Source organism: Rattus rattus, chromosome 9, assembly GCF_011064425.1.
Source record: "Rattus rattus isolate New Zealand chromosome 9, Rrattus_CSIRO_v1, whole genome shotgun sequence".
NCBI classification, from domain to species: Eukaryota; Metazoa; Chordata; class Mammalia; order Rodentia; family Muridae; genus Rattus; species Rattus rattus.
This window is the reverse complement of record NC_046162.1, coordinates 2,906,341-2,931,096: the sequence shown is the minus strand read 5'-3', so window position 1 is coordinate 2,931,096 and position 24,756 is coordinate 2,906,341. Positions and strand designations below refer to the sequence as shown.

Below are 24,756 nucleotides of genomic sequence, written 5' to 3'. Positions count from 1 at the left end.
GTGTCACTCTCCTGGGTCACCAGAATACCCAAGCAGCTGCTGTCTCTGCTGAGTCCCCACTCCACCCCCCACATCTACTGCCTGAGGCACGGACAGGACGCCCCCAGGAAGGGCTGCTCAGGCTGCAGGCTGCCAGTCACTCCTGTGGTGGTCACGGCAGACTCGCTGGCTCCAGTCTCATTGCTCTGAGGCTTGTCTGTCCCTGACACACACAGGGTGCCCTGTTTCCTTGGGAGCTGGAACACGGGCTCTCTGTTTGCACCTGGGTCGGCCATCCCCCCTCCGCAGGCTGAGGGGGTGCTCTGCACAGACCACACTTGTGCCCCCCTCGACCAGCCTCCTCAGCTGAACCTTTTTTGTTATCCCTTCTGGGATTCTCGGCAGTGTGGCCCAGGGGCGGGCAACATGGCCTCCAGATACCATGCTTAGCAAGAAGGGGGATGGGGAAGTATTCCTAGAGTCTCTGCTGTTTTTGTAGCTGGTGAGCCGGGCAGTTCTGTGCACTCAGTGAAGGGAAGCCTTTAAGCATTGCTGGCCAAGGTTCCCTCTGACATGGCTCTGTGTGGCTCTCCACAGGTCACTCACGTGAGGCTGGAATATGGCCTCAAGCTGGTGACAGGCTTCTATCCACGCTTCTCATAGATCCTACACTGGAGCGAGCAAGGCATTCATAAGCTCGTGTGTGTGTGTGTGTGTCTGTGCGCGCGCGTGCATCTGGGTAGTGTGTAACGGGTCCTGGGGAGGGATCTGCTGAGGGCAGAAGCCTCCTTTCCCTCAGGGAGGCGGTGGTTATGATTTGGCGCTGCCATACTCGTCCGTCCTGTGATGGAGACCCTGCTGTGGGACTGGCTATGAATGTGTGGTTAGGCGAAGTGGGAACCAGCCTCTAGGTTAGGGAATCTGAGGCCTCCTGGGGTTGCTACTACGGGACTAAGAAAGGGTCCCCAAATGACCGTCACCCAGATATGGGCAGTGGACTCCTGTGACTCGGACATAGGTAGCAGTGTGGTACTGGAGACAGGGTTGGTAGCTGCCTGTTGTGGTTTGCCCTGGAGTTATCTGTATTTCGATGCTAATTCCACTGCCCCAAGGACAGCTGCCTAGTCACGTACTCAGAACTCAAGTGACTTCTCCAGAACCACCTCCCCATTGAATTTGTAAAGTACAGGTGAGGGGCAGGTACAGGATAGAAGGAGGCCTGTCATTGGAGGAGAAGGAAGGATGGGCGGGAGAGAAGTTTGAAGGAAGAGGAGGAGACTGGAAGGGAAAAGAAGAAACAGGAGACGGACGGAGAGAGGGGAGAAGCCATGGCAGGTGATGTTAAGATTCTGCTCTGTGTATTTACAGGTTGTTATCAATGTTCTCAAGGGATGGATGGTACCGGGCTTTGTATGTTTAAGTGGGCAATTATATCTTATCAATTGGGTCAAAGATTATTGTGTTGTGTGTTCTTTCATGTGAGGGTTTGAGTGTAGGAAAGTGTGCGGCTGGGATGTGTTTCCGCCAAGATATCTAGCAGATATCCTGGGGCACCGCGGTGCAGACCAAGCGGGATAAAAGACAACCGTTACTTTTTTATTTTTATATTTTTACAACAACAGCTGCCTGTGACGTAGAAGACAGTGAGGACCTGCTGTCCTGCAGTTAAAGGGGAGGTCTGGTGCCCATGGAACCCCACTGTGTGGTCACATGCAGTGCATGGGGCTGGCTGGCTCTTCTTTCCACGACGGGGAAGGGATAGCAAGGTGACAGGGACAGACAGAGGTAGGAGGCTGACAGCTGGGAAGCACGACCTTTTTCAAACCTCTTCTTGGCAGGACCCATGGGCTGCCTGGTCACTGTGTGGGTCCCGTGGCCACAGCACAAAGTACAGGTGGAAAAGCGGTCTCTGGTCTTTATTTCAGGGTGTGTCTAGATGGGGGCTCTGGCAGTGGCCACTCCCGAGTCTTAAAGTATTCCTTCAGGTCCTCCAGGCCGAGTGGGGGGAAGTAAGGACCAATTCGCTTGCGTATCCACCACTTGCCCTGGGCGGCGTGCTGGCCACCGGGGAGGCTGAACTTGTATCGGTAGTGCTCTCCTCGGATCCACCTGCAAGGCACAGTGTGTCAGTCTGCCGTCTCTTTGCTCCCCGCAGGCTTCTCTACATCGCCTAGCCCCCTGCGATCTGTGGGTAGAGCTCCATCAGCTTCATGCTCAAAACACTCCCAGGCCTGTTACAGATCTGGGATGTAAAACAGGTCCATCTGGGCTCCATACTGTATCTTGGGACTTGAGGGAGCCCCTAGGTGATGCTGTCTCCATGACTCACCCTCTCCAACTTGTCCTACCAGGGTGTGCCCAGGACACAGCAAGCCTTGTGATACTAGGAAGGGACATACTATGTCTTTTTGGGGTGTGGGTCTTGAGGCAACATTGGTTGTGGGTGGGGCTGCCATTCTTCCTCCTTCTGGTGTACAAATCTGAGTGGGTAAGGGTCCCTGAAGGAGGGTGGGGTTGTGGGGTCATGAGCAGAGCCATGCTGGACTCCAATAGGGTAAGGCTTTGCCTTGAAGACTGCCACAAAATCCTTTTCTCCTGAATCTGGGGTCTGGACCCTACAAAGGCTGGGGAGGACAGGGATGCAGGCCCCCTGGGAAGGCCCCTGTAGCGTGATCACTCCATTTTCTCTGAATCAGCCCTCTTGCTTTTATTTTCTTCTCAAGATATGATCCAAGGTCTAGGGCTACAAGACATGGACACAGCTTCAGGCAAAGGGGTGTTGGGAACGAACCAGGGCCTGGTTCTCTCACTGGCAGGTCTGTGGAGGGACTTAGGACGACTGACACCACCCCTGGAAAGTTCTAGAGCCTGGCTGTGCTGCTTGGTTTTATCAGTGTGACACAAAGTGGTGTCATCTGGGGAGATGTTGTGTCAACTTCCAAATAGCTTGTACCAGACTGTCTGTAGGTGTGTCTGTGGGGCATTTTCTTGATTAATGACAGGTTTGGGAGCTCAGCACACTGTGTGAGGTGCCACTCCCAAGCACACTGGGAAAGCCATGGGGAGCAAGCCCGTGGGTCTCTGTGTTCCTCTGTGGTCTCCTCTGCCTCCAGTTCTGAAGCTCCTGCCATGGCTTCCCTCAGTGACGGCCTGTGTAGAACCTCTAAGCTCTCCTGGGTCACGGTGCTCATCAGCAATGGGAAGCAGGCTAGGACACTGACTGGAGCAGGGCGTTTAGGGTCAGACTCAACGGGCAACATCTTCTAAAATTATACTGCATACGCCAGCTAGGACCTGACACACCCACTAGGACCTGGCACACCCACCAGCTAGGACCTGACACACCCAGTAGGACCTGACACACCCCAGCTAGGACCCGACACACCTACCAGCTAGGACCTGACACTCCCCAGCTAGGACCTGACACACCCACCAGGACTTGGCACTCCCCAGCAAGGACCTGGCACACCTACCAGCTAGGACCTGACACACCTACCAGCTAGGACCTGGCATGCCCAGCAGGACCCGACACACCCCAGCTAGGACCTAGCACTCCCCAGCTAGGACCTGGCACTCCCCAGCTAGGACCTGGCATGCCCAGCAGGACATCCTGCCTCATCACTCCTCCCCCACTATCTGTATTCAAGAATGTTAAGGAAATGGAACTGCTCAGCACGTGGCCCTCAGGACTGGATTCTTCCACTTGCTTAAAGGTGCTAAAGAGCTTGTACAGCTGGGCAGAAAGCAGTACCCAAGGCAAGATGACCTTGAGGCAGACCATGTCTGGGCCTCCTGAGGATGGGCAGCTGTGCCATGGTCAGCTCCTGGCTGTCAGAGCTGCTGTGACCGTGTGTGTTTTACAGGTTAACTGGCTGTCCATGAGCCCTGTGGCTGGGCTCAGCTGGCCTTCATTTTCAAGGTTCCAGCTTCCTCAGCAATCCTGACAGTGCTCTGCCTGCTTTATGGTGTCAAGCTGACACCTCTCCTTGTTTCAGCCCCACGGAGAGGGGTGGTGGCACCTCTCCTTCCAGTCGGATGCTGTCTCTCCGATGGAACCCCCTGCTTCTCCCTGTTCAGATCCTTCCCACACACCCTGCTGGCCCCACATGGGTGGCCTCTAGGTGACTGACTAGTCCTGCTGCCTGGTGGTGCCATGTTTCATTTGGGTGCCTGATGTTTCACGCTGTGCAACTGTGGGTTCACGGCGGTCTCTTCCAACTCTACCATTTTCTTCCTGTAATTCAGTGTGTCATGGTGAGCACCCTTTAGTAAGAAGGGTGCTCCAGTCCCTGACTCTGATGATCTGCAAGGAAGTCATTCTTACTGTTAGTGTGGCTTCCTGTCATTTTATTTCCAACTGATTCCTGTAAGTGAGGTGAGCCTGTGTGTGTGTGCGCGTGCGTGCGTGCGTGTGTGTACCGAATGTGTGCCTGACACAGTGGAGGTCAGGAGGGTGTTAGGTCCTTTGGAACTGGAGTCACAGACGACAGTGAGGCACCTGTGGGCATTGGGACTCAAGGCTGGGTCCTCTGCAAGATTAGCAGTGCTCTGAACAGCCAAGCCGTCTTTCCAGCGCCCCTTTTTCTTTTGGGGATTCTTTTTTTGAAGTCTGGTGACATAGATCTGTAGGTATAGTGTTTAAGTTTGATCTTTAGAATACACGCACATGTATGTATGTATGTATGTATTTATGTATGTATGTATGTATGTATGAATGTATATGTATGTATTATGGTGCACACTTGCAATCCCAGTGTTGGGGAGGTTGCATAAAGGGGATCCTTAGGGTTTTCTGGTCAGTCAGCCTTGCTGAACTGGTGCGATCTGGATCTGATGGCCTTTGGCCCTCAGTGGTGAGGTGGTGGCTCTGGCCACTCAGCCCCTTCATTGTCTAATGTTTCTAGATGATTCCTGTGCCTTGGTGTGCATCTCTCCATGATTTACCATCTGGGGGTCCCTTTGTTCACTGCCCTCTCAGGTCGGGGGACTCCCGCCAGCTTTGGGAAATCTGCACTAATGCCTTCCCAGCCTCAGCTGGCCTCTCCCCGAGGGACTCTGCAGACGCCCACTCTGGATCTTGTTGCTATTCTAGCTCCACGCCCTGCTTGGGCACTCAGCTGGTTGCCCACACAGGCCACTGCTGCCGCCTTCTTCACGCCCCGGTTCCCCTCACTACCCATCCAGGGCTTCACCCCAGGGACTACGCTTCTCCCTTCTGAGACTCCTTTGGTTCTCCCCTGTCTTCTGTTTCTTTGCTGACTCTTTTCCTGGGTCATGTTCATCATCATCCCATGATTGCTGTGGGGAGAATCAGCCACTGTCATCCTTTGACTGTCTTTCCCCAGTCAGTTCAATGTCTTCCTGGTTCTGGTGTTTTTTCTTAGCAGTATGGCTGTTAGGGATCCCAGGTCATAGTTGAACCTTCTGTTGTGTGGCTTCTCCTAACTCCATTCTGGCAGCCCAGACTTTCTATCTGGTGCCCTGGCACCTGGTAAAGGTGGCAGTCTAAGGCCCCCACTGATTACATGAAGCCAGGCTGGCACTGCTTGCTGTGGTGTCTGGGCTACCACAGGACCCACCGGTGAGTGACTTCTCTTTCTTCAGAGTGGGGTCCACGTGCTCCTGGTTCTTCCTGCTAAGTGGGGCCATTTGCTTCATGGCTCTGGCAGGATTACCCTTGCTGTTGCTTCTGTCTCCCCAGTGGCTGCTTTCTGGGCGTTTGCTGCTGCCTCATCTCCACAGACAGGAAGCTTTAAGCTGGTGCTGTTGAAGGTTGATGCTGGGGGTCCTGGGGTCCCTCGCTAGGCCCCTCCCCCACTGTTTGAAGCTCCTGTGTTTATTTTATGGGCAGCACCCAGGCTCAGGGCAGGGTAGGGAGGAGCCTGACCCATCCTCCCATGTGGAGACTCCAGAGTCACCACTCCTTTGACAAAAGTCACAGCTGGCAGTGGGGGCAGGCTGAGGTCACGTTCAGCTCTGTAACCAGGCAGAGTATGATGCCCGTCCTGCTGCTGGGTTGTGCTCTCTGGCATTGGCTGTATTTCAACTATCTCGCACATATACGACTAGGAAATATCGATTCTGTGTTGAGCCACACAAAGGGCGCCGGGTCTGTGTCTTTACATTTGCAGTATCTGCCTGCAGGCCTTGTCTCCACAACGCACCCCTGACCACACCCTCAGAACCTCTGGCTGAATCAGGTGACCTCATCCTAAGCCCAGGACTTCCCCTTATCACTGGCAGCTGGGACTCAAACCCAAGACAACAGCCAGGTGGTTGGTCAGTAAAAAGCTCTCCTGAGTCTGGAAGGACACAGAGCTGTGTCAGAGATGTCTGGTTACTAGAAAACCTAGGAATGTGTGTCCATATCAGCGTGTGGCTAGTTCAGATCCCCTGGTGGCTGCAGGGTGCTGGACAGAGGGGAGGGAGGGGGAGGGAGGCTGGTGGTCTGTGGGGAGGGATGTCCCTGCATCCCCAGTGCCACAGTAGGCAGTGCGAGGAGCGACTTGGCTGCATCCCTTGCCTGGGCTGCCACACTCGCAGCTGCTCATGGCCCTCGGCGCCCCGCCTGACAGCCTCGACAGCTGTGGGCAGCTCCAGGTGCAGCTGTCCTGAGGCTTCTCCGGGAGACAGGACTGGGTTTCTGTCAGCATCGGTGGTGGGCAGAGTGTAGGGGAGGGACAGGGCCAGTTCAGGACTGCTCAGTCTTCTAGTCTCTGGCTACTGATTGCCACATCATGTATCAGGGTGCTCAGCCCAGGCCCTAGTGGACGCTGCCCACTGATCACAAACTGTAGTGAATAAGGAGACTCTTACCTGGGAGGAGCCCTACCCTCAAAGGGGTTAAGGGCGAGTAGGGACAGGGCCTCAGCATCATCAGCTAGGAGCTTTCCCGTCAGGTGAATGATCCACTCGTTTTGCTCATAGGTCTGGAAGGACAGTGTTTGTGAGGTTGGGCACAGGGACAGCCACTCCCCAGGAGGCTGGCACCCACTGAGGTGTGGTCCATGACTCTGCACACCACCTCCTCTCCTGTGCTCCACAGCCTGGCTGGAGTATGGCATGGTCACCTGTGCCAGGACTGTGTTCCTCTGAAGGCCCACTCTTCAACCTTCCAGGAGCTGCATGCTTCCAGCTCTTTCTAGGGGGTGGGTCTCATCTGAGGGTCACACACTCATGAACCAGGACCAGCGGGGCTTTCTACCTGGCTACTCGCCCTAGCCTTGGGTGTGACTCTGACAGGGATGAAGACAGAGGTGGATCCCGCATGACAACAACACAGGCCTGGGCCTCAGGAGACCCGAGCTATCGCGGGAACCTTTCCCAGGCAGGCCTAGGTCAAGGCAGGGCCTGCTCAGTGCCCTGTGCGGGATGCAACTCTAAGGAGAGGTCCCCTCCACTGTGACCCTCCCTCTTGGTGGGAGTCTGAGCGCCCTTTGCAGACAGCAGCCATGCAGGGCTTGCCTGTGTGAAGAGGCTTGTGGCAGGCAGGTACCTGGAAAGCTGCGAACCACATTAGCCAGTCCAGGCGGTAGTGGTATGGAGAGATGAGGCATGGCCGCCTCCAGGGGTCCCCTGGTTTGCACTTGAATTCGTAGTCCTCCCACACTGCATCAGGCGCACTGGCATTGGGGTTCGCTGTGCCCTGCAGGATCACCTCAGTCCGTTCTTTGGTGATACTGGGGGAGATGAAGATGGCCAGTGAGGCCCCAGTATCCACCGTCCCCCAGGTGGAGAGGGTGCTGCCTTGAGCCCGTGCTTCCCGAAAGTGCGTTGGGGTGGACAGAAGGGTAGAGCCCAGTGCCCAGCCAGGATGCCTGGCCCCTACCTTCCGAAGGCCCCATAGGTGTTGACAATCCTGAGTGGGTTGAAGGAGGTGTTCATGACCTGCTTGGAGCTTAGGAGGTTGATAACCACGGGTACGCTGAGCCAGGCCACCAGGATGCCCAGGGAGATGTTGGCCACTTGCCGCACCACGCAGCCTAGCCCGAGGGTAGGGGTGGGGGATTGGCTCACTAGCCAGGCTCCTGATCTCAGGGCAAAGCTGCGCTATCCCTTCAGGAAACCTGGGCTGCTATTCGATACTCCAGGCTCAGAAAGACCTACAGACATACCCAGATGGCCATGTAAGCTGCTGGCTCCCGACCCAGGGGCTGGGGAAGGTGACGTGGAGCTAAGGACATGTCCTGAAGCCAATGTGAAGAATGAAGTGTGACTGTCTAAGCAGAGGACCCAGGGAGTGGCTAAGGGGACAGCTGACCTTGCCCTGGCTTGGTAAAGGACCCTAGATAGTAGGTGCTTCCTCCCAGGGCCTACGGTACCCACCCTTCTCTTCTGAGTGCTGCAACCTGGTGGCTACCCAACCTTCCTGCATATTCATGAGGCATAGGCAGGAGGGACATGGGGCTGGTGGGGTGGGGGCAGTGCTGCTGGTTTACCTAAGTATCTTGGCTTGGGCTGGACCCTCTGTGCATCTTCCCTCTGCATCTCCAGGACTCGCTTCTTTAGGCCTCGTGGTCCTGAGGGAAACAGGAATCCCAAGGTTGCATCGTCGAAGCAGGCCAGGCTGGGCACGATGGTGAGCCAGTTCAGGAAGCTCAGGTTCCCACTGACGATGAGGACCACCTGTGGGTGCAGACTCACTGTGATATGTTTGGGACCCGGGGCGGTCTCCCTCTATGTACCTGTACCGGGTGCCCATTAGTCAGTAGCCCAGCAAATGCTCCAGAGGGACTTCCGAGCCCCTCTCTGTCATTCTCTCAGCTCTCATCTCCAGTCCTCTCTAAATGTGTAGGCACCTCTGAGACCCCACGCAAGAATTGGCAAGCCCAGGAAAGGGTGGGGAGGCTCCCTGGGACAAACCATGGTGGCAGCTCTGGGATAAGGCAGGCCTATGGGAAGGGCTTGAGGTACAGACCTTGCCTGGAGGTGAACATGAGAACCCAGAGGGGCCTGGCGTTCACAAAACACAAAACAGGAACAGGAGACAACACAGTGACGGAGGATTGAGCCTTGGAGAACAGTGGCAGCCGGCCAGGAGTCCCAAACGAGAGGGACAGAGACTGGGAAGCCCGGCTTCAGCCTAGACCTCTAAACAGACTGAATGGCTACACTGATCACATGGCAAAACACGCTGCACTGTGTGCAGCTGGGTGGCTTCCAATGAGGCTCACATCATGTGGTCACCAGACACCCCTACTCGGAGACATTCTGTGGAGCCTGACAGCAGTGAGCACCCCTCACACTCTGGTGACATCAGGCTCTCTTGAGTGTCACAGAAATGGGAGCTACAGGGTGGCTTCTGGGATACTGTCACCCCATAAGTGACATGTACCTCGGTACTCCTGCAGTAGACACGGCTTGCACTGAGCCACGAGGTAGGTCTATGGTGACCCTCTAGTGGGCTCCTACAGGGCTTCACACTCCCACAAGTGGGGCTGAAGGCCGTGGCTCAACTCTATTAACATATGGTGCTGCCACCTGGCTTGCAGCCTCAGCCTGCACTGCTCAAAGCCCTGCTGCTCAAGGTGTCTCGCCCTCTTTTGTCCCCCCGTACCCCCCAACACTTGGGTGCCTTGTTCCGGAGCATGAACATTTCCTAGCATCCCTTGTTGGCTACACACACCATGGTCACACTCTGCCCACCTTGTCATTGGGTGGCTGGAGTCAGAGCTTTCTATACTATCTCAGACCCATTCCACAGTGAGACTCCTATGGGTGCAGGGCCAGTGACTTCTCCCCACCCTTTTGGTATTCACTGTGGATGGACAGACAGGCTCTGTTTAGGTCTACTATGACCGAGGGAGCACAGAGTGGGGTGGGTGAGGGCAGAGGAGGCAGCCCTGACTTCCCAGAGTTGGAGGGAGATGTGTGGAGCTGGTTGAACTCTGCCTGGGTGCCCAGGGGACAGAGAAAGACTTAGGAGAGTTCTTGATCAGGATCTTAGTAAGATTCCTCCTTCTTACTAAGGAATGCAGGCCCTGGTTCCGTGGGGTGCCTGTGGGAGACATCTGGGCATCCCTGTCTGTCCTAGAAGCGATACCAGCTGCCTTTCACCGTCTGTGACGGTCCTGGTCTGCAGGACAAAACCTCACTGCACAGCTGGGCTTTGCCTTCCTATGGGTCCATCTTTTCCTGAGGGCCTTTGAAAGAACCCTCGTGGTTCTCTGTCTTTTCTGGCTCTCGATTGACTGGATCATGAGGTGTATCACTTTCAGGCCACGTGCAAAACAAGGCCAAGGCAGGCCAGAGGCCAGGGTCAGTGTGGTCAGTGAGGAAGGAATGGCCTAGCTTTTATCAGAACGTGTCTCAATGGCATCAGGGTCCAGCACGCTTGGCAAAAAGGGTCTTGAGGACTGGCCTCACCCTTTCCCACTTGCTTGTAAGAAAGCACCCACAGCGCCAGTGTGGACTCCCACACTCCCTGCCCCTGCAGGGCTGCAGCAACTGAGACCTGCACACGACATCTGTACTGTGACACGATCTATCCTTGGTGGCAGCGGTGGCCTCATAGGTTATCAGGACTCACCCTGAACTGACTTCCACTCAATCCTGACCATCACAACATGCTCTGTGTCTCCATCCCTTCCCCATCGCCTCCCTTAAACATCCACACATGAGGATGGGCTGGGAAGGAGACCCCAAGGGTCTCCACACAACATTCCCTCAGCCTCTATGTGGCCTGTGCCATCGGAACGCCATTATATAGAATCGAGCACCCAGATGCGTGCTGTTCCCTCCTCTCAGCAGAAATTTGAGAAATAATCCAAAAATATTGTTTTGCATTGTTTCCCAGCCCCTCACACGGAAGGGCCATCACAGGCAAACTGCCCACCCTGGCAAAGCTGTAAAGCTCCCAGATCGTGGTGTCCTCCACATCAGCCCAGGCTGGCTCATGATTTCCCAGGGGCGACTGGCCTCTGGTCCAATCTGCACCTGCGGCTTTTTGTGATCTGTGATCTGTGCATTTACTGTTGTCCCCAACTAGGGGAGCTGGAGGGAGTGACTTGTTTATGTTCTCACCCCAGGACTCATTTCATGTGGACTACAACTGCATCTGGATGCTCTGTCATCTCCTGCTCAGCCTCAGCTCTGTTCCTGTGTGTGTGTGTGTGTGTGCGCGCGCACGCACGCACATGGTGGTGAGGAGGGCTGCTGTGCCCACTCTCACACACTCATTTGAATGTGTTGCATTTAAAAATGTCATCCATCCACATGAAACGGAGTCCTGGGGTAGGGAACATGAACAAGTCATTCCCTCGGGTTCCCAAATTAGGGATAACAGTGTCAGATCACAGAAGCTCAGGAAATCACAACCAGAACCACTTGAAGAAGGAACACGGGTCCTGATCCAATTGCCGCAACCATGGAGAAAGACACATCGCACGGAAGAGCAGGGAAAAGAGTGACCGTCACCCACAGAGCTGAATGGAGGCGTGTGATGGAGAACGAGGGACCCACGCAGCTGGAGCGCTGTGTGTGATGGAGAACGAGGGACCCACAGAGCTGGAGCGCTGCGTGTGATGGAGAACGAGGGGCCCACACAGCTGGAGCGCTGTGTGTGATGGAGAACGAGGGACCCACACAGCTGGAGCGCTGCGGGTGATGGAGAACGAGGGACCCACAGCTGGAGCGCTGGAGCGTGTGATGGAGAACGAGGGACCCACGCAGCTGGAGCGATGCGTGTGATGGAGAACGAGGGACCCACAGAGCTGGAGCGCTGCGGGTGATGGAGAACGAGGGACCCACAGAGCTGGAGCGCTGCGTGTGATGGAGAACGAGGGACCCACAGAGCTGGAGCGCTGCGTGTGATGGAGAACGAGGGGCCCACACAGCTGGAGCGCTGTGTGTGATGGAGAACGAGGGACCCACGCAGCTGGAGCGCTGCGGGTGATGGAGAACGAGGGGCCCACACAGCTGGAGCCCTGTGTGTGATGGAGAACGAGGGGAGGACACCCTTCCAAGGGGCCAGAAGAAGCTGTGAGGGCAGCTATGTGTGGTGGTTCATGCCTCAGCACTCAGGAAAGGGTGCAGGAGGGCTGCAAGTTCAAAACTAGCCTCAGCTACACAAGGACGTCTGTCTTAAAACAAAACAAAAAACGAAATAGCAATGCAAAGCAAAGCAAAAGACAACAACAACAACAACAACAACACCACCACCACCCCCAGAAACCGGTGAGCTGGGTGTGGTGCACACGCCTTTGACGCCTTTGATCCCAGCACTCGGGAGGCAGAGCTCTGTGCGTGTGAGGTCAGCCTGCTCTACATTGCGAGACCCTGTCTTAAATAAAAAAAAGTGAGAGATGCCCGCCCAGTAACTGTAAAGAACAAAATGAAACGCCCTTCAGACAGAACCTGATCTCCGTGTGAGCTTGGAGCTAACCAGTGCACACTGCTAAAAAGGTGAAACGCATATTAAAATTTAGGTCTCTGGGGCCTGGAGAAATGGCTCACTGGTAAAGAGCACTTACTGCTCTTGTAAGGACCCAACTTCTCCCAACACCCACGTCATGGGCTTGAACCTGCCTGTAACCCCAGCTCCAGGGCCTCTGATGCCCTGCTCTGGACTCTGCACCCACATGCGCACCCCAACCACCACCACCTTATACACATATTTTAAAAAGCTTTAAAAATTTAAGTCTTTAAAATTCTTTACAATAATAAGGAATGTGTCATGACTGTGATCACTGAAAACAATGGGTGTACAAATTAGCCTGTAACACAGACCTCAAACTCCCACACCTCCGGGTGAACCTCCCGAGGGTGAGGTTACAGATGTGTGCTGCGTGCTTGGCTTTCTTGGATTTAATAGAATTAGCATCGTATGTGGGAGCCTGACTTGGCCACGCTGTATCCAGCTAGGTGACGGAGCACTGCTTTGGGGGTGTCTGTGCAGGTCCAGATGAGTTGCATTTGAAAACCAGCCAGAATGATGATACCCTGCCCAACACACCGGGCATCAGCCACCCACCACGGGTCTGGGAAGAACGCGAGTGTCCCAGGAAGGCCCGTCTCCTCTCCCAGAGCCCACCTCCTCCTGCCCGGGTGCAGGGATTAAGCCAGCACGAAGACATCTGGTTTTCCATGGTTCTTGGTCCTTGAGTTTGGCCTGGGACCCGACTACCAGTCAGCCTTCTTGGGTTCCCAGCTGCAGGTGGCGGATCCTGAGACTTCCCATGGTGCAACAGGCTGGGCTGCTGCTCCCCTCTAACCCGTGTGCCATTGGCTTCTCCTCTGTGGGACCTGTACTTACACCTGGGTGCCGGGATCCTCCCCACTTAGCTTCCCGGGGCATGTGGCAGCCCTTCGCTCCTTCTTTTCCCAAGCATGGTTATGTTCATGGGGAGCAAGGCATAGAAAAGGCTGTTCAGGCTCTCTGTGTGTCTGCAGATACTGCTAAATGCTGCTGGAGGGAGGGCCTCAGGGGGCACCCAGTCACTACACGGTTACCAGGCATCCTATTGGGCTGCCATCTTAGAACCTGTTGCCTTGAAAGCTGTAGTCAGCACCTTCTTGAGGGACATGGGACAGTTGGTGATTTTAGTCCTCACGAGTCATTGTTCCCGTTCTGCCTGCAGCTACCTCAGGCAATTCAAATCGTCTCTAGTTCCTGAGCAGGGAGGCTGCACCTTCAGGTGAGGCTCTGGCTGACCACTCTGCTGAGATGCCATGTCCACTTGTTGTAGACTTTTGTCTGCCCCTGCTCCAGTGAGGCTGGGGTGATGTCCCATGACCATGAGCCACTGGGAGTGTGTGTGGGGGGGTGTCAATATTTCCCACGGTCAAGCTCAGTGAGCTGAACTGCTGATGGCCTAGAACCCTGCATTGCATGAGGCCTCCTCAGAAGCCTGACGGCCATGGTTGCAGGCCCGGGAAGCTCTGAATGACATAGCCCTCCCGCTACCCTGGAGCTCATGGCCTTGGTAGGGGCCACTGGTATGAAACTCCCGCACTCAGATGGGAAATCCCAGAGAACCAAGTGCTACAGAGTCCACTTTGTATGTCCCTGTTGTGGAAAAGCCAACAAAAGCAGCTTAAGGAGACGGGTTTGCTCACAGTTCTAGGGTACATGGTCCACCATGGAGGGGAGAGCACAGCGGCGGGAACTCGAGGTGGCTGGGTGCATCATGCCTGTGGTCAGGAGCACAGAGAGGTGGATGCTGGTGCTCTGCTCTCTTTCCTGCCTCTTTCTACTTCATTCAGTCTGGGACTCCAGCCTGTGGGATGGTGTGACCCACGTTCAGGGGCCGGGTCTTTCCTCCTCAATTAACTCTCTCTGAGACACCCTCACAGACACGCTCAGAGGCATATGTCTCCTGGAGCGGATTTGTCACCTAGAGCCAAGGTGACGATGCAGGTTAACCGTCACCAGGTGAAATCCTGTTTCTAATAAAGCGCTGAGGAGAGCCTGTGGACAGATGGCTGCGCTCAGGGGTCAGGCCTGCTCAGCCCACGCAGTTCGGAGTCCCCTCCCCACACAGTCTATTTGTTCGGGAAGACTGGAATCCATCATGCAGCGCGCGGTCCAAGTGCTCCAAAGGGATCTTATCTTTCTTGTTTTCCTCCTGGTGTCACCGCAGCCATCTCCTCTGAGGGAAATGAATCTCGTCACAGCCCATCTGTGTTTACCCCTGGCCGGCAGAGTCCTCAGCGAACTCTCCGTGTGCTCTGCAGATGACCGGCTTGGAGCAGGGCCCTCCCTGTGCTGTGGATAGGGTGAGGCTCGGGGACGGCAGAGGAAGATGAACGTGTGTTGGTGGAATTTAGCCCCAGAGAGGCTACAGCAGATGTTCCAGGCAGATGGAACATGACCCCAAAAGGAAGAGGGGGGGATTTCTGGATGTCCCTCCTGGGCTTGCAGTTACCACAGAGGACACATTCTTGCAGGCGGGCTTCAACAGGAGAGGCAAGAGCTTGAGAGGACCTTCCGGAGGACATGCATGTGGTCATAAGAACCTTCCACAGGGGACATGCATGTGGTCACAGGGACCTTCCATACAGGACATGCATGTTGTCATAGGGCCCTTCTACAGAGGACATGCATGTGGTCACAGGGCCCTTCTACAGAGGACATGCATGTAGTCACAGGGACCTTCTACAGAGGACATGCATGTGGTCACAGGGACCTTCCATACAGGACATGCATGTTGTCATAGGGCCCTTCTACAGAGGACATGCATGTGGTCACAGGATCCTTCTACAGAGGACATGCATGTTGTCATAAGGACCTTCCACCGAGGACATGTATGTAGTCACAGGGACTGTCCACAGAGGACACAGAGGACATGCATGTGCTCACAGGACCCTTCCACAGAGCACATGTATATTGTCACAGGGACCTTCCATATGGGACATGCATGTAGTCACAGAGACCTTCCACAGAGCACATGTATATAGGCACAGGGACCTTCCATAGAGCACATGCATGTAATCACAGGGACTTTCCACAGAGGGCATGTGCTCTCAAGGAATCCAGGTAGCTCCATGAGGTCTTAACAGTGAACTCAACCTCAAAAGCTGCCTCTCCCAAGGTCCTCTCCTGCCTTCCTGCTGCTGAGTCTCAGGTCTGACCCCACCTCCTCTTTGTTCCTTGGTGAGGACTGATACCATGGTGGGCCTTGGATGTCCTGACCTAGCTCAGCAGCGGAGGCTGACCATACCGCCCCTTCCGGGGTCATCCCCTCCTGCAGTCTTGCAGGGATCCTAGGAGCAGCTGTGTAAACCGAGTGTGGGAGGAAGTGAGTGAACTCGAGCTCTGGCCCACAGGAAGGAACACAGGAACCAGTGGGTCAGGACGCAGTGCAGCTCCGCACCAGGCTGCACTCAGGTGCCACAGCATGGTGGGCGCCGTGTGTCAGCCAAGGTGCTGCACCATCAGGAACACGCAATCACTCCCAACACTGTCCACAGGGGGTCTTGGGATGGTAAAGGCCATGCCCTGCTCAGCCCAATCCTATACTCGACTCTGTTTGGTGGACAGGAAGTCTTAGCTGGATCTGGGGACTCGGGACCAGGCCTAGGGAGAAGCCAGAGTCCTGCATCAGTCCTGGAGAGAAGCCACAGTCCTACATCAGGCCTGGGGAGAAGTCAAGTCCTGCACATCTCTATTTTCTTCTCACTCGGTATGGCCAGTTCCATGTTCTCCACCATGGCAGTCGGGGGGAAACTGCTAGCCAGGGATCCCCTACTCGACAGAATAAACTCTGGGGATGCCTTGTTGCCTCGGCAAGGCCTACAGGAGTTAACAATGGCTCAAGGTGGCTGGCAGGCAGGTCCTGGAGGGTGGGGTGTAGGCCTTTTCATTTTCTAGGGTCTACCACATGGGGGTTGCTGGGAGGAGCTTGCTGCACAGATCCTTATACACAAAGGGGAGGGGACACCTGAGCCCCAGGAGATCCCAGCACTCAGGCTTGCCCAGATGCAGACTCCTGAAACCTGCCTCTGGCACCTGTGCAGCTGGCTCTGCAGGAAAGGACTCCCAGCATCATGGCAGCCCCAGTCTCTGCAAACATGCCTGGGTGCTTAGTGTGGAACACATGTGCCTGTCTTGCTCCTCACTCCCTGAGGCTCTGGGAGATATTCTGGAAGGCCCGGTCTAGGTACCAACTTCCTTTCTAGGTCAAACAGGGCCAACCTTATACCCTACCCAACAAGATGGAGACACACTTAAGGCTATGGCTCTTTCCCCACGTCTGGCCCATCCAGCTGGATGGTCCTGCTTCCCAGGCAGGGTGGGGTCCGGGTGTGGGGGCCAGTAGGGCACATCTTTTTGTCATCTCAAGATCAGCACTGTCTGTGACCTCCAGGAAATGTGTGGGAAACAGGCACTCCATGGGGATGTGGGCTCTGAGGAGATATGAGTAGTTAAGCCATAGGGAGACATAAGGAGCCTCAAACATGTGACTGAGAGAAGCTGGCTAGAGAGAGGACTAGAGATGGCTGGAGAGTCGCGGTCCCAACTTCAGGATGCTTCGGAAAGACTGAAGGCCAGGGGTCAATGCGGAGGAAGATGAACCAGTGTTCACCAAGGACTCTCAGGGGAGGAAGGAGTGACAGCGATGGGGCATAAACAGTCTTCACTGTCCAAACCCAGAGAATGCTCTGAGGACTTAGGTGAGTCATGTGCCTTGTCACACTGCCACCATGCACCCCATCAGTGTGAACCGGCTCCTAGTGGGGACCTGGGGCACGAGGAATTTTCTGTGATCTCTGCACTGCTTCTAGAAGTATCCTGATTAAAACACAGAACAAAATGGAGCTAACCTATTGGTGCACTGGGTGCTGGTGAACGGGGGTGGGGGTGGGGATGGGGGAGGGCAGAGATGGCTTCGTAGCCAAAGGTCACTGTGGCAAAGGTGCCAGTGAGGCTCAAAATCTGCTCACAGCCGGTCCTGATTTAAATGCAGCCCTGCATAGAGAGGACATGTGGAGGACAGACAGGCTCATGGGACCAAACGTTGCACTGAGAAGAACACAGTGTCCCCTCTCCCCTTCTCCCCAGTGAATTCGAAGATAGCTGAAACAGCTATCTACAACCGGACCTGCTCTGAGAGGGATGATGTCCCGCAGTCACGGGTTGAGAGGGATGATGTCCCACAGTCACGGGCTGAGAGGGATGTCACAGTCACGGGCTGGCCCACTGCAAGGCTCTCACAGCTTTGCTCAGAAGCACACCCAGAACTGTCCAGGCTCTGAGAACGGGTGCCTGGGTCTCCGTGGACTCTTTGGAGAGAGGGCCTTGTCTTTTAAGTGTGGGGCAATGAGCCCAGACAGGGAATCCACACTAGGCCGGAAAACTACAGACAGGACTCTCTCACTGACAACCATGCAAAATCTAAAACAAAACACTGGCAAATTAGCTCCAGCAGTATATTAAAATGTACGCAGCATGACCAAGCCGAGTTTATTCTAGAATATGAAACTTGCCCAACCCAAGCAGCAGTAATGTAATTCATCTCATTAGCATATGGAAGGGGAAAAAACCAGCGACCCTCTCCTGACGGGAAAATGTCAGCCTCGGTCAACATCATTCAAGACTGAAAATGGAAAACCAAAACCACAGGATGACCCTGGCCTGGCAGGGCAGGCCCGTCATCCCTGCGGCTGGGGTGCTGAGGAAGGGAGATCATAAGTTTGAGAGCTGCTTGGACAACTTATTGAGGCCCTGACTCAGCCCTCGGGAAGCATAGGCAGGCAGATGACAAGTTTCAGGGCAGTCGGGGTTACGTGGCAAGACCCTGTCTTAAACAACTCACCCCGACTCCCGGTAGCAAGAAACTTAACATTTTAGGATTGGATTTACAGGGAGGGTGCGTGGGGCCATAGTGGGCCTGAGCAAGGTCTGTGTTGCTGCTCTTGGGCAGCTCCCGGAGGACAACCAGACACGGCTGTGGGCTTGTGGAAGCTGATAAAGGGACCCCGGAATCCAGACTGGACTGGACACAGTGGGGGCCCTGCAGGGGGTGAGATGGAGCTGAGAAGGCCTCTCCCCATGGCCATGGGGCTAACCCAGACACAGTGGGGCAGGCTGTAGACACATGGGGGACTCTGAGTGGGGGCGCCTTGGCACGGCCTACCTGGAAAAGGATCTGCAGCACCCCGTGAAGAACGCACATCCGCCGTCCAAGGAACAGGAAGAAAGGCACAAGGAGCTCCAGGAAGTGGTTGCTGAGTGTCTCAAAGCGGTGGAACCACCACGGTGACCTGTGCAGGTAGTAGGCCACCGGGTTGGGCACTGGCTGAGTCTGTGGGGACAAAAGCGAGCCTTTGAGTTACCAGCCTTGGCTGACCGGGGAGGGAGGGGAATGGGGTCTGCCCTGGCTATGACAAAACCATCTGCTCTCCAGCCCTGTCTGTGTATGTGCAACTGGCCCAGCCTGTTCGGGCTGGGGGACTTCTGGGAGCAGGCTATTTTCGAAGCAAAAGCAAGTGTTTCGTTCTGTTTTAAATCCACAGTCTTTATAGGCAAAAGTGTAAACCCGAGTTGAAGGAGACATCTTTAAACACTCGTGAACAGATGAAGAATCTAAAGATACGAGAACCAGAGGAACTGTGGGTGGCTGCTGCCTGGGGCTCAGGGCTCCCAGAGTTGCAAGTGGCCTGCCATCATGGTCCACCTCAGGTCTCCCACCCACTGCTGGGCTCCAGGGGCCTGGGGTGCTTTTGCCCTCTCAGGGTCTCCAGCAGATCCATGCAGGCTTGTGGCATAGGACATGGGCTCGAGCATAGGGAAACTGGAGGGGGGGGGGACAGGGTCACAGCAGCAGTGGCTTTGAGCGATCAGCAGCAGGAGGTGAAGGAGGCAGAGAAGGGGCTGGAATGACACGCAGACTGCGTCTTGGCTGCCTCTCAGGCACAGTCCCCTTGGGATTTCACCTTGGCTACGGGGCACTTAAGGAGCCCGTCTGTCACCTCACCCCATCTCCATAGGTGTGGAGCCCCTGCCAGGACACCTCCCCTCAAGCCCTGGGCTCCTCCGCGTGCCCTGCTCCACCCCACACAGGGATCCTGCTACTTGAACCATCCATGTGATCTTAAGAAAAATAAACAGCTTAAGGCAGGACAGAAGCCAAGCTTTTCATTTAAGGATGCTTCGGGCCACCCTCTACCTAGCTCTGTGGGAGGCACCACCTCCCCCCTTTTAATTGTTTGCCAACAGAATAAGCAACTAGTCCGAGCGAAGTGTCCCAGTAGCCCTGTGCCAAGAGACAGAAGTCACTGCAAGATTTCTATCTGCCAGTCCCAGCCTTCTCCTCAAAACACACCTGGCTCGCTGCCACCACCCTGTGCTGCTTTTGCAGCCCTTGTCACTGTCCCCTGTTGGGCAGATTCTGGGAATCAGTGTCAAACTCCGCACCCGCTGGCCTTGAAGTCTGCCCCAACTGGCGATGCCATCTATAGAGGAGTGTCATTGGAAGGAGTGGACAGCACTGGACTGTGTGACAGCCTCTGGACCCCTGGCACTCCCACATGTCCCAGCAGGATGAGAAAACAGAGGACAGAGGGAGGGTGAACGGGGCCACATGTGTACTGGCAAAGGAGTGCAGAACTCGGGGAGGCAGTGCCTCAGCTTGGTATGGAACAGCACCTGCGCAGTCACTGTCTCAGATCCACGATGTCCATCAGCCTGCAGTACAAGGTGCTACAAAGAGGGAGGGCACCAAGACGAGGGCATTGACTTCAGCTCAGCAGGTGTCTATGCAAGCTCAGTGAGGCAGCTGCTGGGGGAGGGGACTAGAAATTGGGTCCCACAGGGAGAAGCCCCCCACTCCAATCCTGTGGGCTTTCCTATGCTGGATAAAAATGAGGGTAGTAACACAGAAGGCAGTGTTTGTGAGCAGGGACTACCGGCCTTCCTGGAGGAGCACTGGCCCTGGATCTGTGGGCCGGCAGGTTCTGTTCTGTGAACTGAAGCCTCACAGTGCAGCGTCCTAGGGTCACAAGGGAGGGCTGCAGCCTCTGTGCTCACTGTGCCAGGGACAAAGATAATTTCTGTTTCCATGAGAGCTGCTGAGTAGGTAAGTGTGGCTAAGGTGGGGGTGGCAGCATCGCACCCCATAAAGCACAAGAGAGCATCACACCCAGCAGGATGGCTGGTCAGACAGCAGTGAAGCAGTGACAAGTGTCTGACGTAGGCCAGACCTCAGGCCACGATTTACAAAGTCTCTACAAAGAGACTGTCTTACCTAAGAAAAACACAGGGATGGCAGAGGGCGAAGACACCTAGTTGGGGATCTGGAGGTGGCACATCTTGGGGAGACACAGGTCTGGGCTGTTCTGAACTGGTCCTTGATGAGAATAGCCAAAGACCAGAAAAGTCTGCCACCCCCACACCCCCCAAGACAGAAGATCACATGCTTGGGGTTGACTGTGAAGGAGTACCTTGTTGCCATCCTGAGGACAAATTTTCTTTCTTTCTTTCTAGATTTATTTATTTATTTATTTATTTATTTATTTATTTATTTATTTATTTATTTATTTATTTATATATATAAGTACACTGTAGCTGTCTTCAGACACACCAGATCTTATTACAGATGGTTGTGAGCCACTATGTAGTTGCTAGGATTTGAACTCAGGACCTCTGGAAGGGCAGTCAGTGCTCTTAGCCACTGAGCCATCTCTCCAGCCCTCTTCTTTTTCTGTTTTTTTCCTTTTCAATACAAAGTCTCTCTGTGTAGCCCTGCCTGTCCTGGAACTCACTCTATAGACCAGGCTGCCCTCAAACTCAGAGATCCACCAGTCTCTGTCTCCCGAATGGCTGGGATTAAAGTCAGTGCACCATCACTGCCCAGCTGAGAGTTAAATTTCTTAATTATCAAGTGCCACATGTTGATTGGCTCGCTGAAGCCTCTGCCCTGCCATAGCTCTCACTACTGGCCAGTCGCTGGCCATCTGTGGACCGGCCCTACCTGGAGCTCAAAGGAAGGCGGTGTGTGTATGCCCAAGGCAAGTCCAAACGTCAGGCTCCAGGTTGTTATGGGGTGAGTTGTCGCTCTTATACCAGAAAACTGCTTACCACTGGGGCATGACAGCGCCAAGCTCCTCCCTGGAATGACTCACATCGACAGTGGGACCTCAGCACAAACGAGGCCACTATGTTCCAGGAGCAGAGAAGACCAGCAGCCTAGGGATCATGGTAATGAGCTCTTGGAGACTGAGAGCTGACACAGTGGTCACTTTGGGCTGGAGTGGAAAGGCCTGGAAGCTGTGTTCTGGGAGCCCTTTTAGTGCTGAGCACCGGGCTGGCTGCTTCCCACATCCCAGGTGACTGAGGTGAAGAGAAGGAGATGCGCTCACGTAAGGATGGCCACTCGGATGACACTGAGCCAGAGGAGGCAATGTGCTTTCCTCTGTGGTACAGATCACCACAGGTCCCCACTGGATGTGCACCCAATGCATCATCTGAAAAGGGAGTCTGTGTCCCCTCTCCTCAAGCCCAGCTGGTCACAGGACTGGTCTTCACCAGAAGAACACAGGCAAGGGATTTCACAAGAATCCATGCGGAAGAACATTATATTGTGAGAAAAGTTACCTCCGTGTGAGGGAGGCCACAGCACTGCGAAGAAGGTCATCTTACTGGGAGGAAGGCTACCCCATTCTGAGGAAAGTCATTTCCATGTAATGGGTCTGTCTCCCTGCTGTAAGGAAGGCCACTTCCATATGAGGAAGGTCAGTCTGCTGTGAAGTAGACCATGTTGCTGTGTGGATGGCCACATGCCGCAGCACGCATGTTCTGAGGGGATGTGGAGACCCTGGCACACTGCACTGGCCTCCCCTGGTGTGTGGGTGGCCCTGGCTTACGGAGTGGGAAGCAGAGCCTCGAAGGGCCTGGAACAAGCCATCCCAGGACCCTCGAAGCCCGACACAGGAAAAAGAAAGATCCCTTCAAATTCAAATTCAAAGGTTGATGCGACTGTAGCGGATTCCCAATCGTTCTGTTTGTCTTAAACAAGAAACGCTGCATTTTGAAAGCCATTAGTCTAAAAGCTTTGCCTTACACTGCTGTGTTTTGTTTACACGTGAATTGAGACTAACACATTTAAAATATTGTCAGCTCAAGTTTTGGATTCAAACGCATAAAGGTGCAATTTTGAGGCATCAGCAACGGAGGGGAGCAGGCAGGGCACAGGGGAGCAGAATGTTCACACACCTGCTCTTGCCTGAGGCGAGGCTGTATGAACCACTTCAGGGAGTTCTGTATGATTCACGTGGAAACTGCCAAGCGACACAGAAATCACACAAAAGGTGGCAGGGAAGGGATTTACATTTACACCATTAAAAAAGCGCCTGGTAGGTTTATCAGCAGAAGCGGCCGAGAGGAAAAGGGTGTGTCTATGAAGACAGCAGTGGAAGCCGAGCTGAAGGCAAACTCGGAGAGAAATTAAAGGGAACAAAGCACTAGTGACCCAAGGGACAACTTTAGGCCATGTAACACATGTGTAACACACGTGTAACCCGTGCCCTAGAAGACAGTGCATATGGAACATGTTTCAAATGTTGACGAAACCCACAAACTCATAGATAGGTACAAGAAACTCTGCGGACCTCAAGCATACGAAACAGGAAGAAAGTGACGCCACCCTAGTCAGACAGGTCAAGATTCCTGATGAGTGGAAAAGAAAGGGAATGAAGATGTATTAGAGAAGCAGAGGGGGGCGCCTCCTGGGGAATGACTCAGAAGAGGAGACAGAACATCCTGAGGGCACTAGCCTGTCAGCCCAATGTTCTCAACTGAAAGGGAAGTAGACATTATCAGGCAACACGCTGAGAGATTCCACCTCCTACAAGCTGCACCAAGAGATGGTGAAGGAAGCGTCCAGCTGAGCTCGGAAGTCTGCAAGTCTACTGAGATGCACAGGGCCCTTTCTGCTCTAACTGTCTTTAAAAATTAGTTTAGCATTTGTGTGTGTGCGTGTGCGTGTGCGTGTGTGTTGAGGACAACTTTCTGGAATCAGTTCTCTCCTGCCACTGTGTGTTTGGGGGATTAAACTCAGGTTGTTAAGCTGGCTTGGTCGTTGGCAGGTGCTTTTTACTGGATGAGACATCTCACTGGCCCTTAGTCATCTTTAAAAGATGTGAACTTCAAATAACATACAGTTCATGATGTATAAAAGTAATCAGTATGACGATAGCAGCAGACAGTGGTGGTAGGATACTGTTGGAAAGCTAAGGTTAAATTAGTTATCACTGGAAGGTGAACCGAGGTGGTCACTCATGATATTATGTCTTTATACGTGCACACACAGGCATAGGTGTACACACACACACACACACACACACACACACACACACACACACACACACACACACACACAGGTATACAGAATAAATCCTAAAGTAGCACAGAAACAAAATAACACAGAATGACACAAAATTCGAGCTAACAAGCCAAGCATTGACTAAGGAACTAAATGAGCAGAGAGTTAGACAGTTTACAGCTAGTAAAGGGAGGGAAAATAAAAGCCATAAAAATAATCAATGAATCCACAAAAAGTCAGAAAATGTGAGAAAAGGGATAAAAATAGATGGTGGGAAGGGCAAACAGACAGTGAGATGACAGACTGAGACACGTCTGAACCAGAGAGCGCAGCTAGAGCGAGCGTCTGACTCCATCAGACAGAGTAAGTAAACTAGCCCCAGCGACACGCTGCCCACGAGAAGTGACTGAATGTGAGGACATACGCGGGCTAAGAGGTAAGGAAGAAGAGCCTCCACAGAGACACCTGTCACAAGCAAGCTGGAGTCCGGTGTGGGACGAAGCAGAGAGAGCAAGAGAGCGAGCGAGCGAGAGAGAGAGCGAGCGAGAGAGAGAGCGAGCGAGAGAGAGAGCAGGAATGAAGAGGCAGCCTTATGGCGCCCACGACTACAGAAGCACAGACATTTATGCCCTGAACACAGCTCTGAACACACAAAGCAGAGGGGACAGAACTACAAATGAGTGTGGACATCCAGTTTAATCTGGAGATTTCACTCTCAATCTTTATATCTCTCTCTCCTTCCCTCCCTCCCTCCCTAGCCCATCTCCTTCCCTCTCCCCCCTCCCCCCTGTCCCCGCCATGTCCATGTGCATATACATTTGATAAGACCAGCAGAGGATTTGGGAAGCGTCACCCACCAATGTCAACCTTGTTGGCCTCTGCCTCACACACAGCATGGACTCTTCAGTGCTAATAGGAACGCCTCCTTAGGATGAACCAAGTCCTGGGCCACAAAACGGATTTTTGACAAACAAGTTTTAAGAGACTCAAGGCAGGCCAAGCATTCTCTCTGACAGTA

At 54.1% G+C, this 24,756-nt stretch overlaps 2 protein-coding genes across 3 annotated transcripts in view; both read right to left on the bottom strand.

Annotated features, from left to right (window-relative positions):
- Positions 1-1,554: 1,554 nt before the first annotated feature.
- On the bottom strand, positions 1,555-9,098 carry LOC116909414 (lipase maturation factor 1). Of its 2 annotated transcripts, XM_032912982.1 has the most exons (5): positions 8,418-9,081; positions 7,808-7,961; positions 7,475-7,658; positions 6,796-6,908; positions 1,555-2,088 (listed from the first exon to the last, which is right to left on the bottom strand). In XM_032912982.1, exons 1-5 carry the CDS (start codon positions 8,464-8,466, stop codon positions 1,896-1,898), a joined length of 693 nt encoding a protein of 230 aa, XP_032768873.1. In that variant the 5' UTR covers positions 8,467-9,081; the 3' UTR covers positions 1,555-1,895. The 2 variants fall into 2 exon arrangements, with proteins under 2 accessions (XP_032768873.1, XP_032768871.1); XM_032912980.1 differs by lacking the exon at positions 7,808-7,961 and having other exon boundaries at positions 8,418-9,098.
- Positions 9,099-18,008: 8,910 nt separating this feature from the next.
- Positions 18,009-24,756, bottom strand: part of LOC116909144 (lipase maturation factor 1-like) — a 68,852-nt gene continuing 62,104 nt past the window's right edge. Inside the window, exons 6-8 of the mRNA XM_032912629.1 lie at positions 18,555-18,722; positions 18,234-18,431; positions 18,009-18,089 (exon numbers count right to left, since the gene is read on the bottom strand). Coding sequence (XP_032768520.1) covers positions 18,009-18,089; positions 18,234-18,431; positions 18,555-18,722 — 447 coding nt within the window. The remainder of the gene's footprint in view (positions 18,090-18,233; positions 18,432-18,554; positions 18,723-24,756) is intronic.